Genomic DNA, 13,816 nt, shown 5'->3' on the forward strand with positions numbered 1-13,816 from the left:
TGGGAGTTTGGTATGTAAAAGGGTCAGAAAAATCTGTTGTCCATATAACTAACTTGGGTCTGCGAAAGGCCTTGGGGCTGGCGCTTGCCCATCTGATTGCGCAGCTCAGGGGAACAAGGTTAAGGACGCGCCGCGGTCGCGGGCGCGCTCGCAGGGCTCCAGCCCGGCAGATGGGCTGCTCGGCCCTATCCTACATCTGCCTACCTGCTGTGGCAGCTGCTGCCGCTGCGCGTTGGGTTCTTTTGTTCTCTTCCACCCAAGAAAGGAGCACTAGGAAGTGCAGTGAATGGATTAATTTAAGGTTAAGGCTGGTGTTTTGCTCGCTTCCTAACTCTCTATCATAATGAAGCTTCTGATGAAGCTAATGAATCCTTCCTAAAGCAAAATTAAGAGTGTTTGAGAGGCGGGGACGAGATAATGTTTAAAGCAGTCAAGTATATTTTCTTTATGTGGTCTGATGTTGTTTGTTTCAATATTTCCTTTTCTTTTTTTCCCCTTCCCCCACTTCCTCTAGGAGCAGTAACCAGACTTTGCCTGACACTGCGTGGTCCAAAAGAATTAAGGAAATATGGAATGACATGAAGGAGATTAGTTGAGGATTAAAGGCTTTGAGGACAAAACACCTCACCGAGGTGAAGCACAGACTAGTGTTCTAGTTGTAGCTCTGAGGAGCTGTGTGCTGAAAAAAGATGGCAGATCCAGGAATGATGAGTCTTTTTGGAGAAGATGGGAATATTTTCAGTGAAGGTCTGGAAGGTCTTGGTGAATGTGGATATCCAGAAAACACAGTAAATCCTATGGGGCAACAAATGCCCATGGATCAAGGATTTCCCTCTTTACAGTCATCTCTTCATCATCCCCCTGCAAATCAAAATCAAGCAAAGTTGACCCATTTCGATCACTATAATCAATATGACCAGCAGAAAATGCACCTGATGGATCAGCCGAACAGAATGATAAGCAGCGCCCCTGGGAACGGTCTCGCGTCTCCTCACTCTCAGTATCACACCCCTCCGGTTCCTCAGGTTCCTCACGGCAGCGGTGCTGGCGGTCAGATGGGCGTCTATCCCGGCCTGCAGAGCGAGAGACACGGGCAGCCCTTTGTGGACGGTGGCTCCATGTGGGGGCCACGGGCGGTTCAAGTGCCAGACCAGATCAGGGCACCTTACCAGCAGCAGCAGCCGCCGCCGCCGCAAGCGACGCAGCCCCCGCAGGCGCCCTCGGGACCGCCGGCGCAGGGTCATCCTCAGCACATGCAGCAGATGGGAAACTACATGGCTCGTGGTGATTTTTCAATGCAGCAGCACGGTCAGCCGCAGCAGCAGAGGATGAACCAGTTCTCTCAAGGCCAGGAAGGCCTTAATCAGGGAAACCCTTTCATTGCCACCTCAGGACCTGGCCACTTGTCTCATGTGCCCCAGCAGAATCCCAGTATGGCACCTTCTTTGCGACACTCAGTCCAGCAATTTCACCACCATCCCCCCGCTGCTCTCCATGGAGAATCAGTAGCCCACAGCCCCAGATTCTCCCCTAATCCTCCCCAGCAGGGTGCTGTTAGGCCGCAAACGCTTAATTTTAGTTCTCGGAGCCAGACGGTACCCTCACCTACTATAAACAACTCAGGGCAGTATTCTCGATATCCTTACAGTAACCTTAATCAGGGATTAGTTAATAATACAGGGATGAATCAGAATTTAGGCCTTACAAATAACACTCCAATGAATCAGTCTGTACCAAGATACCCAAATGCTGTAGGATTCCCATCAAACAGTGGTCAAGCACTAATGCACCAGCAACCCATCCACCCTAGTGGCTCACTTAACCAAATGAACACACAAACTATGCACCCTTCACAGCCTCAGGGAACTTATGCCTCTCCACCTCCCATGTCACCTATGAAAGCAATGAGTAATCCAGCAGGAACACCCCCTCCACAGGTTAGGCCTGGTAGCGCTGGAATGCCGATGGAAGTTGGCAGTTATCCAAATATACCCCATCCTCAACCATCACACCAGCCGCCTGGTGCCATGGGAATTGGACAAAGGAATATGGGCCCCCGAAACATGCAGCAGAATCGTCCATTTATGGGTATGTCTTCAGCACCACGGGAGATGGGTGGGCACATGAGACCAAATGGTTGTCCAGGCGTTGGCCTTGCAGACCCACAAGCAATACAAGAACGACTAATATCTGGCCAGCAGCTTCCTAGTCAACAGCAGTCTTTTCAACAGCAAATGCCAACCTGTCCTCCCATGCAGCCTCATCCAGGGATACACCATCAGTCTTCACCACCCCCTCATCCTCATCATCAGCCTTGGGCACAGCTTCACCAGTCACCACAAAACACACCACAAAAAGTGCCTGTCCTCCAGGTAAGATACTGCTAATGAACAGGAACGTCTTTACATTACCATGATGCATTTCAGTGTGCAAAAGTCGTATGGCTTTAACATAGCTGGTCTTGTTTGACTTTGCTGTTGTTACCGTGTTTTCTTGCTGTTCAGAAACAAAAGGTAAAATGAGGCTCAGGTAGCCTGCTAATGTTTGTGCAGTATTTACAGGATAGCACTGAGGACATACCTGAATCTGATACAGCAACAGGATGAACAGAAAACCTGATTTTTTTTTTTATTATTAATCGTGTTGGTCCCTTTGAGGGGAAAATGGGAAGCATGTGTGGCAACTGCTGTTTAAACTAATAGTTAGAGTATTTGCAAACTTGTCAGAAAAAGTTAATTTTATAGTGGGTTTGCTTTAAGCAAACTGACAGTTTTCTTTACATACAAAAGGAATGTTTTATTTTTCTATGATTAAATCTGAATTTCTACACATGAAAAAATTTTTCAAGATGAACTTTTTCAGCACTGAGTGAGGGGGCAGCAGTTTATGTGAAAAGAAGTCCACAGATGTGAATCACGGTCTCAGATTAGATCTTCTAAGGCTGAAATGAAACCTCAGATAGTATGGAAGTCTTTTACCGATTTTCCGATCTGCTAGATTTCAATGAAAATACATTGCTTCCATGTTATTTTTTTAATTAAAAGCTGGGGATTTTAAAACATCTTGGTCGTTCTGTAGCTTAGCAGCTTTGAATGTGTGTTAATGTATTAAGTTTGAGCTAAAAGATGCCTTTTGGGGATGCTTAGGTTTTCTGTCACTTGCCTCTGACTTGAGATAGTCAATCATTTAAGAGATTTTGCTACTGATGAATAGGTGACCAGGATATCGGGCGTTTAGATTTTTGGTCTGGTTTCTTTCCCCCTTTTTTGCCCGGTGAGTAATTAATGCCGCGTAGCTCTCCCCATAAATATTTGGAGACAATCGCTGGAATGCAGTCATAACGCTCCGATGCCACAATAAGCCTCATAAATCATCCCAACAGCTGTCCTCGCCAGCGTCCCGGGCCCGCGCGGGCAGCAGCTGCTCGGCAGCCCCTTCCAGAGCTGCCTGCCGGCTGCTCCCGCTCGCGGCTCCGCACAGCGTGAGCCGGGGCTGGGAACGGGGCGCCCGGGCAGCTGACAGCGCCGGAGATGGAGCCGCTCGGCAGCTGGGAGAGACTTCCACCCCCGCCAGGGAAGAGGGGAGGGCCGAGCTTTGGATGCGCCCTTGGGCGCTGGGCTCCTCGCAGGGAGAGCAGGGACTGAGTGGGGCGAGGGCAGGGTCTTTATGGGAGGGAAGAGGAAGATGTGCTCTTGAAAGGAAGAAAAAATGTCCTCGGGTGCATCCCTGCACCCTCCCAAATTAGTGTGTAATTTTCTGCGTATATTTTCCCTTCCTCTCCCTGCACCTGCACGCACTTTGCTCAGAGTACGGAGTTTGGGGTGCTTGCGGGCACGCAGGAGGGTGCTCAGTCCGTCATCTACCCCCAGAGAAGAGGTCTTCATGGTGCCTCCTGGGTTATCAGCTGCATAAGTTAGAGGGCAAAAAGGGAGAGCATTCATGACTGCCTTCAGAAAACAAGAGAATAAGCAGAAATTTGGAAAAGGAGGAATGACAGCATGGAGAAGTTGGTATGAAAAGTTGACAAATGGCAAGAGAGGTACAAGACTGCAGACTTTTTTTCTCCTTTCCCTGAAGGGAGGAAAAACTTGAAATGGTAGAAACAGTAGCACTAGATGTATAAAATAGTAAATAAGCAAAAATAGGCGAGACGGCATTGCTGATACCCTTCACTACTAGCAGTGAGGGGTGGTGGAGAAAAAGGACCTAGATCCGTTGTAATAAACACGGGGCTCCAAAACTGTGGTGTTTTGCATTAGGAGTTAATTCGGTGTTTTCCTCTGATCATCCCATAAACTTTTTTTAGCAGCAACAGATGGTTTGGGCGGAGAAGATCTACTTGTAGAATGGAAAGGCTTTTTAAATGTTCCAAGAACATTCGTTTTCCTTTAATCACTGAGGAGGTAAAATACAGACAGCTCAACCTCTAAATGAGCTGTACCGTCTATTACAGAGTTTTAAATGGCAGATGAATAACTTGAACAAAGGTAAGTGTTGCAACTAAATAATTAGAGGAAAACCACATGAAAATTCAAGTTACTTGATTAAAATCAGTAATTTGAACAATTGTAGCTAGCCAAGTAACTCTTCTGTTAGGCTGCTTCTGTTAGGTTTTTATTTGGTACAAGTGATTTGTTTCACACCTTCCCATTAAGTAATAAGTTTTGGAAGACAGTAGGTGCAATTTAGGGTGTTTGTGTTAAACCTGACTATAGTAATGAAACACTTGAAAGGCAGGTATTTCCCCCTTGAAAACTGTGTGGATCAAATATGTATTGTTCAAGTCAATGAAACTCAGCTCTTCCCCACCCCCCGGGGAAAAATGGAGGTGTGTGAACATCCTGCTCTGCAGAGGGAATGCAGAGGTGGCAGGGCAGACCCTGTCTGTCAAGGTCTTGGTTCTTCATGTCAGCTGGCAGAAGACTGTTCACTCAAAACAGTTATTTAAATGGCTAGTTTGTTTTTATTTGTATAAAATTAATGAGCAAAAATGAATTTAGTCAGGGTAATGAAAGTCACTGTACTTTTAAATCAACAGAAGTCATCTAAGTAATTATTTTTTGAGTGTTTTGAAGCTAAACTTATCATGGGAAACCTGTAATACTTGTGGTTAACCAAATTACTGTTTTGTTTTTAGGTATCTTGGAAGGAAAATGAAGTTTTAATGTGAAAGAAATTATTCTGTCCGTTTTAGGATTCTTTCTTGTGTACAAAATGGCAAATAATTTTGTGCATGAGATAAAACTAGTGGTTGACAATTTGGCTGGGAGTAGCAGAGAACTAAGCAAGGTTATTAGGACCTTGTTAGCAGTGAGTTGCTGAATTCAGTTTTTATAGGTAACCGTATATGAGAAGGACTATAACATTAGGGCATTCAATTACTGTGCTTGATTTTTGAACTGGTTCTGTGAAAATATTCCTCCTCGACATCTTTTAGTGGCCGTGGGCTGGGAAGAAAAGCCCTACTACGGCCTGGTCAATGGCCAAAGTACGAAGCTAAGGGTAGGAGTCAACTTATTTCCACAGTGGAGGAATCTGTGCTGAGTTTTTATGCTCTTTAACATGTTCATAATTGACCTGAGAAAGAATGGAGAAACATATGACAAAATTTGCTGCTTTTGTTAAGATATTCAAAGCGTAGAGCTGAGTGCCAAGTACAGAATGGAGAAGGACCTTATAATAATGCACCTAAGTAGTTGGAAAGAAATACAGCAGGAATGTCAATTGTTTGGCCACAGGCTGTGTAAATCAAGGCATGGTGCCTGTGCGGTGATATGGCAGGGCAAGAGTCTCTAAAAACAAAAGTAAAATAAAACACAAAGGAAGCTGTAGTTCTCAATGGGGCAAGAGAGGTGTCTGAGCTGGTTGCTGCTACTCAGGAACAAGATCTTGGTGTTAGATGGATATCTGAAAATATGCTATGACAGGCAAAGAAATAAAATGTTAGGAATGGTTATGGAAGTATTAGAGAGCAAAATGGATTATTATCATGTTGCTACATATATGCATGGTATGTCAGTGGGTCAAGGGCTGTGCAGCCCTTGAAAAAGCAGGGAGAGGGATTGTTTTGGGAAGAGGGAGGGAGAGAATGGAAAAATTTGAGTGGTATGGAAAAGGTGCATATGAGGCAAGGATTTGTGGTGTCTTGTTTTTGTGCTTCTTGGGTGTTCAGCAAATTATCAGGTGGTGAGTTCAGAATAGCACCTTAAGATGCTGATCTCTCAGTTTGTCAGTGTACAAAAAATCAGTGCTTGTTAAATGCAAAGGCTCTACATTTGGCTCAGCAGATCTGGGCCATAAATAACAAGTGGCTGAAAGTTTGTTTTGAGGATATATCTACTGTGTGTGTCCAGTTCTTGTCCACTTCCACAGATGCTCTCAGGATATGAGGCCTTTGGGAGGGTCTGATTCTGTGCAGTTACTTTTAAATTTTCAGAGAATTTTATTAGTGTTAGAGTGAGCATAAGATTTTTTTCCTGTCAACATTAGGCCGTCCTGGGGGCAATACTGTGCAGAACTTATTTGCCCATAGCTACTGTGTGGAGTAAGTTTTGAGTGTTATTCATTAAACATATCCCACAAATATAATCTACACTATTTGTGGTTGAATATGGGAATAATTAAGGAGAGGATAACTATGGTTTAAAGGCTCTGTGCTAGATTAAATAGTGGAACTTGGTAAAGTTGAGGGATCCTGGGTTAAGATATCCAACTGCTTTCTGGGAAGGTGCTTGTTTTGTGTCACCAGTTTTGATTATCTGTGGATTTTTTTTTTTTCATTTGATTACTCTTAGCTCTATTTTGTATGAGTGCATTGGTCTGAAATTTCCTGGGCTCCCTAGGAGGGAAAGAGGCAGGGAAAGTCCTGCTGAGTCACCAGCAGAGTCATCCCCGTGACAGGATCTTCCTGTGCTCTCAAGCTTTGTGCTGCTCAGCTTAGTTTATACCTGTGTGAAGAGATATGAGAACTACTGTCAACTTGAGTGATTTGAAGTGATGTTCTAATGCTGCAGAGTTGAATCACTACCACTTGCTCAGTAAAATGAAGTTGATGTTCTCCTGGGTGGTTTAGTTTTCCTAAGGTGTGGAAACAGAATATAGGAAGAGGAGACTGACTCTATCTCCTTACTCTCCACATAACCAATTATCTTTCAATCTGTATACTATAATTTGTTTTTTTTCTTGTAAATAAGTAGAAATCCAAAAGTTTTAAAAAATTTGTGAGCGCTACTAGCTGTGTACTTTTTTTTTTTTTTTTTTTTTTTAAACTTTGATTCAGAAGTTACACAGCAAATCTCATATCTGGCCCTCGAAATTCTAGTCTCCTTTCCCAAATGCTCTTGGACCAGCAAATTAATGGATATTGGCAAGGTTGTTAAAGGTATGAGGTTAAACAGGAGAAAAAAAAAAAACACTAATGCTGAACCTTGATGATAGAGTCCAGTAGTATGTTACTTAAATAAATAAAATAAATAAAAGCCCTAAACCAAATCAGATTTGGTGGAGAAAGATGAATGAAAGGTTGAGAAGAAGATCCATAGGATTCATCTGAAAGTAGGGCTGGTAATCACAAATTACTTTTAGATGTTTACAAGCCTCTATTGTATTTTGTTGAAGGCTCTGGGGAACTTCTGCGTTTGAGCAAGGAGTGCCATGTAATTAGCCATAACCTTCCAAATAAGAATAGACCATTAAAACTGCTTTCATTTAAAAACATTGAAGTAATTTCAGGTCTATGAAGGATTGTATTGTGGTGACATCTGGTTCAACTGTGAGCTAGTTCACTTTTGATTCTCTCAAAGGATATAATAATTAATACCAATTCCACAAAAGTTCATGGTACTGAACTCCTTAGATATAGTCTAATCTACTAATTAACAAGTCTGTGGATGTCTTAATATTAGCACCTCATGCTTGAAAAGGCTGTATATACTTTTGTAAATCAGGGGCCTCTGGGCCAAAGATTTGTAACATCTAGGTGGATTTGTTTGGGATTTTTTTTTAAGGGACTTGAGGAGGTACAAGCAAGTTTAAGAATGCTTTTTCCTTAGGCTGTCGTGATTTGACAGTACTGAGAAAAATTTGTCCTGTTAAGTTTTCTGTTCTAGAGTTGTGGGTGAAGCTAGTTTGCAGCATTAGCATAAGAATACATGTCCACATCAACATGCTGATTTTTGTAGGCCTCAAAGTTACCAAACTTGTTCTTCAGCCCTGCTGCGTTGGAGGTTTGTGTACGTGTGTGACCTGGCCCTTGTTTTGCTGAAATCATTAGCATTGTCTGAGGAGCTGTCTAGCTAGAAATGCTTTTAAATAATGCTGCTGTTCAGTACTTCACTATTTTTAATCTGTTGATAGTCATCTTTCAGAGGGATTTGGCAGTCATCTGATTTTTACATGAATGAACGCGTTCTCTTATTTTATATTTATTCAAATAAATTTAAATATCGTGCTTCAGAGAGCTTTTTACACGACTGAAAGGTGATAATCTAACACAGACCCTGGAGTCTGCATCACTATTGTCGTAAGCCTACATAGCTTAAAGGATGGAGAAGTGGGCCAAATTAGAAGAATGCTTATTATTATTATTATTTAATACTGTGATAACCTTGATAAAGAATGAGTTCCAAGTGAAGTAATAATTTGCTGCCTTTTACTATGAAACTTCCTAGTCTTCCCATTCTCTTCTTGTACATGGAATTTGAGGCATTCATTTGTGTTAAACTCATTAGTTCAGCTTATGCATTAGTGCTGCCTTTGCTTGTATCTTGGGTGCTACTCTTACAAACTTGCCCATTTCCTCCTCTTTTTTTTTTCTTCTCACAAGAGTAAATGTATCATTTTTCTCTACAGAGCTCTATAGCACTTTGAAGTGTGGTATATGTGCGCGTTATTATTTTTTAATTTATTTTTAAGGCCAGTTTATTCCTCAGATTATGAGTCTGTGCTTTTGACTTTTGACAATTGAAATATAATTTAAGAATTGGTAATGAAACAACCGTGAAGCTAAAACGCTGCCCAGAAAAGGAATGGTCCCGTCTGAGCAAGCTATGAGACTTGCACCAAATATGCTCTGTGAGAGTTCTCTTTTCTAGATACCCATGTTCTTTTAGTTTTTGTGGCTATATACCTTGCAGATGCTAACGTGCTCTGGATTTGTGGGACGAATTGCTCAGTTTTTCTTTAGAAATACTGTGAACCTTCTCTTGTCTGTGGAGATGTAAAGCTTAGTATAAGCTAAGGAGAAAGATTAGCACCTTTGGAGTTTTCACTGTGATTCAGATATAGTGTAGGAGATTTTCTTTTGACAAGTTCTCAAGTTGAGGACATACTTTAAAGCTGGGGTAGGAGGAGCATAGGAAGTGTGGGCAGCAGGACTTGTTCAGGGGAGAGGAGCGCTGAGGTGATGGGGCAGAGCGGTGCTCAGCGGGGCGGGAGGGAGGTGGAACTGTGCCCGCGTCTTTGCACCAGCACCCATCACCGTCCTTCCGCGAAGGGCGCTGGTGAGGCCAACCTCCCCTGAGGTGGGGTGGGTTCCTGGCACCACTTCACTGTGTGCCCAGGCTGGCGGTGGGGATGTGGGGATGCTTGGTGGGAGGAGATGGGCCCTGCCACTTCCTGAGGTCGGACCTTTTGGCTCCTTGGACGCCCCTCAGAACACAAGTTCCTGTAAGAGCTTGGCTTCAGTAACCAGGCCCTGAGTCACAGAATGGTTGAGGTTGGGAGGCACCTCTAGAGATCATCTACTCCAACCCCCCTGTTCCAGCAGGGACACCCACAGCACGTGGCAGAGGCACATCCAGTTGGGTTCCTCCCTCATGTTTCGATAAAGTAAAACCTCCAGTAGAAGTCAAAACCTTATCCTGTCTTAGTGACAAAACAGGTCATGTTCCAGTGCCTCCTACTTTTTAACTCTCACCTTTTGTTCCTTTTATAAAAAATGATTAATTTGCTTTCAGAGGTTTGTGGTGATCTTTTAGAAAAGCAAGATTCTTTCTTCTCCCAGTTGCAGTTATTTTGCAGTTATTTTGTTACTGAAGAGATGAAAGAATGTCCACTAAACTGCAGAAAGAGCTTGTCACAGTTGTCTTAGATGCGTGCCATATGCGTTGAAGTGAGGGAAGACGCTTTCGGTATCTTTCTCAATCTGTGAATTGTTCCCTTGAGCAGTAACTGTAAAAATTGCTATTTTGCTTCGACACAAAGAATCATTTAAAAGCAGTGTCTAAGTTTGTACCACTGGTATACGGGATAGTTTAGTGATCCGAACACAAGCAGGTTTGGCTAATAAGCTGCAAAGCAGAATTGTTTCTACATTTTGCTAACTATGATAGATGACTTTCCAAAGTCTTGGTTAGAATTTTCTCAAATGCTGTGCAAGATTGGTAGCAGTAGTACCCCTGTGTATGAGGAAGAGCATATTGATGACGGACTTAGAAATTATTTGCGCAGAATGCAACTGCGTAAATGATTCTGATTCATTCATGAATCAGATTCGTACTGAGATGCCCAGTACACTAAAACATGCCCAATTCATACTTTTCTTGTAACTTGGAATTCATTCCAGTGTATTTTCTCATAAGGATGCAGTTCAAGAAGACAACCCCTACGCATCTAGCAGTTCAAGGCAGGAAGTCCCACTTCCCACCTCTTACCCTGGGTTAGCTCTGGCTGCTTGTTGGATCCCCTGACTCTTTCACTAGTCGGTCAGAAAACTAAGCCAGGAAGAGGGAGAAAAAAGAAAGTATGTATACTTATCAATGCATTGGGGAAGAGTGAGATTTCCACCTTTAAGAGGCAGTTGGATTGGTTCAGCTACTTCTGCAACCAAACCATGAATGCCCTTAAATTAGGAATGTGGTAATTGTACAGTTTAATATATGAGAGTGAAATGATGCAAGATATGGAAGACCTGAAACACACTGTAATGAAGAAGTGAAGACTTAGTAAAATTTGCACTATGTCTTTTTTTATATTTTGTTAAATGTAAAAATGTTATTTTCAGAGAGCTTTCATGTATAAGAGTTTCAGAAGTGAGTATACAACTACTTATAATAGACATTTTCTAAAGAAGGCTGAATAATTAGTTGAATATTATACTAATTGGTAAAACATCTATTTTAATTGTCTAGTTATTAATGTCTATGCAACTCTTGTAACCAGAAGAACATAATGGCCTCTGTAATTGTGACACTGCAACTCCTACAGATTCTACATTTCGTGTTTTTGAAGGAGAGCTAGAACTCATAATAATTTTCATTAGAAACTCCCTGAAATCTAGATATCAATATGAACCTTGTTTTCTCTGCCCTCTTGTCTCGGCGCTCTCTCTCCAGATGGCCCTCCATCCACTTGCGTTCTGGTACTCCGTATCATTTTTGGCCCTGCACGACTCTGATAACCGTGATAATACATGTAACTTTGCTTACATGTGAGTGCTAAATGATTTGAAGTGCGTTATTTTATTTTTGGAAGAAATCTCTCTGTACCAGCCAATTGCCGCAAAGTATAGCGGGAGGCTTATAATGTTCAGATGGGAATTTAAAGTGATACGGACTGTCAAAAGCTGACCTCATAGTTTGCTTGTACGATTGTATATGAAACATGAAGCCGTTAAAACTGTTGCCATTATATTTTGGCATTAAAGCTATTATCCATGTATCTCTCTGTCACTTCATTAATGGGATATTGCAAGTATTTACTGGGGCAGGCATCATCAGTTAGAAATATGGATAAATGTCTACAGTGTTGGAGGATTGCTAGGTCTTTCTGTTAGTCTTCTGTTGAAATATTTCAAGAAAACGTATTGAAAGAAAATAGTTCTGTAGCTAAGCATTAGACTGGGATTTGGGGAACTTTTTTGTGGTTGGCACTGATTGCTTGTTGACAATTTGTTTCATTTTTGTAATGCTGATATTTCTGTACCATGCATCCATGAGGCATTCTGCAGCGTGGGTAGGCAAGGCACTACGGAGCAATTCCTGAAGTTCCCTCCTGTAACAGACAGTAACAGGTAGCTCAAGAACTTATGTTCTGTCTTATATGACACATAAATACTTTGCTTGGCTGCACTTTGTCAAAACCAAGCACCTGGGCAGGACAATGGGAGAATTGCAGTAGCAGCCACAAACTGTCACAGCGGTGACAAACTGAAGACTGAGGCTCAGCTTCCCAGCAGCTATTTCTGATACCAGCTCATTCTGCTGAATGGCAAAGGTTACGTGGCCGCGACTGAGAGCGTCCTCAGTGTGTGCCTGGTGGCCTGTTCAGAAAAATAATCCAAAGGGGCCTGATTGTAAAAGCAGGCAGCTCCGTGGCTGCCAGCGTGGCAGTGTTCCTGGTGGTAATAAGGTAAAGGGTCATTTTATAACCAGGGCGTTGTAGCTAATCCAAAACAAAACATGAATCTTGAAGGTGTATAATTTAAACCCCCTTCTGTGTATAGAAATCTTTGGTGTTTCATGGAAAAGTATTATTAAAACTGGTTGCTTATTATCATAATTAGACATAGTTCAGAATTATTTCAATTGGTGCTTCTAAATGAGAAATTTGTCTACAGAAAAATTGTATATTGGTTTCTCTCCCCACTCTACAACCCCTCCCCGCTGTAATGGCAAATTCTGTTTTAGCTGTTAATTCAGTGACTACAGGAGCTGTGGTTTGCCATAATACAAGTATTAGCATATGCAAAGCTTTTTTCAAAATTTTAGTTTATTTTTTATTTATGCTGTGGCTAAAGAGCTGAAGCTTGAGAAGCGTCTTTGACATAAATGGAGCTTAGCCAGTGTGTCATGAAAGGCTTTCCAACACATCTGTGATTTTAAGCCCACTTTGTCTTGTTGAAGTTAATAAGATACTGCAATGGAAAGGCCATTTGGAGAACCACTATCTTTCCACCCCAAGAGAAAAATAGGATTGATTATTGGCAGTCTCTTTTGGTTTTGCATCTCATGTGTTTCCATTAAGACCTGGAATCAGTGGTTTCATCCTGTGGTCTGTAACTCCAAGGTCCCCTGTGGACCACTTTTAAGTAGCCTGGGAGAGCACGTTTATGTGCTAAACAACAACTTGTCAATGGGAAAATTCTGAAGAGAATTATACCACCACTGGAAAGCTACTAGAAGCTTACAAGTGAAAATAAAAAATTGACAGGACAGAGTTTTAGGTTGTAAATCTCTCTTCAGAGCGAATCTGTTCAGGCACATGTCCGAAATGATAGCTGGTACGCTCTCATGTAAAGCAAAGTGTAGGAAAGAGTCTCCAGCAAAGAATCTAGAAGGGGAATTCTGTATTGGCTGGTCAGGGTGCCATTTCTCATTAATCTTGAAGTAATGGGTTGCCTATTGGCACTTGTCTCTTTTTGGAGATGTTAGGAAAAGATTCGAGAGAACATATACTCGGAACTTTTTATTTGCCTTTCAAATTTGAAGAGACACAGGCACAACTGGACCTTTCTGTGAAGCTAGAAATTTTGTAGCAGAAACTGAGAGCATAAAACCTCAGCTCCCTGCATCGCTGGGAGGTTTGTATCAGTAAGGCCGCCGGGGAAGGACGGCCTGGGTTTGCAGTGTGCAACCTGTACGCGGGGCACGTCCTTCCAACCGAAAGCTTTGGAGCAGCTTCAGTCGTGAGGACTATGTGGGTGAGGAAGGCAAAGCTGCTCACCTGCCCTTTTGCAAGATGAGATGTGCTCGGCTTCCCAATGCTTCAAGGTGTGCAAAGGGCACAAGCATTAACTGTAAAAGTAACATTACTTGTTTATGAACTTTCTTGTGTGTTCTTGGACTGACTTTTACTGTTTGTCTTTGTATGTCTCCAG

At 42.4% G+C, this 13,816-nt stretch overlaps 1 protein-coding gene across 1 annotated transcript in view; it reads left to right on the forward strand.

The window, feature by feature from the left end:
- Positions 1-13,816, forward strand: part of CHD7 (chromodomain helicase DNA binding protein 7) — a 122,267-nt gene that overhangs the window by 39,343 nt on the left and 69,108 nt on the right. The window contains exon 2 of the mRNA XM_088540132.1: positions 515-2,372. Coding sequence (XP_088396258.1) covers positions 690-2,372 — 1,683 coding nt within the window. The 5' untranslated portion in view covers positions 515-689. The remainder of the gene's footprint in view (positions 1-514; positions 2,373-13,816) is intronic.

Source organism: Tinamus guttatus, unplaced genomic scaffold, assembly GCF_059628265.1.
Source record: "Tinamus guttatus ecotype Peru unplaced genomic scaffold, ASM5962826v1 Tinamus_guttatus_pri_ptg000056l, whole genome shotgun sequence".
NCBI lineage: Eukaryota > Metazoa > Chordata > Aves > Tinamiformes > Tinamidae > Tinamus > Tinamus guttatus.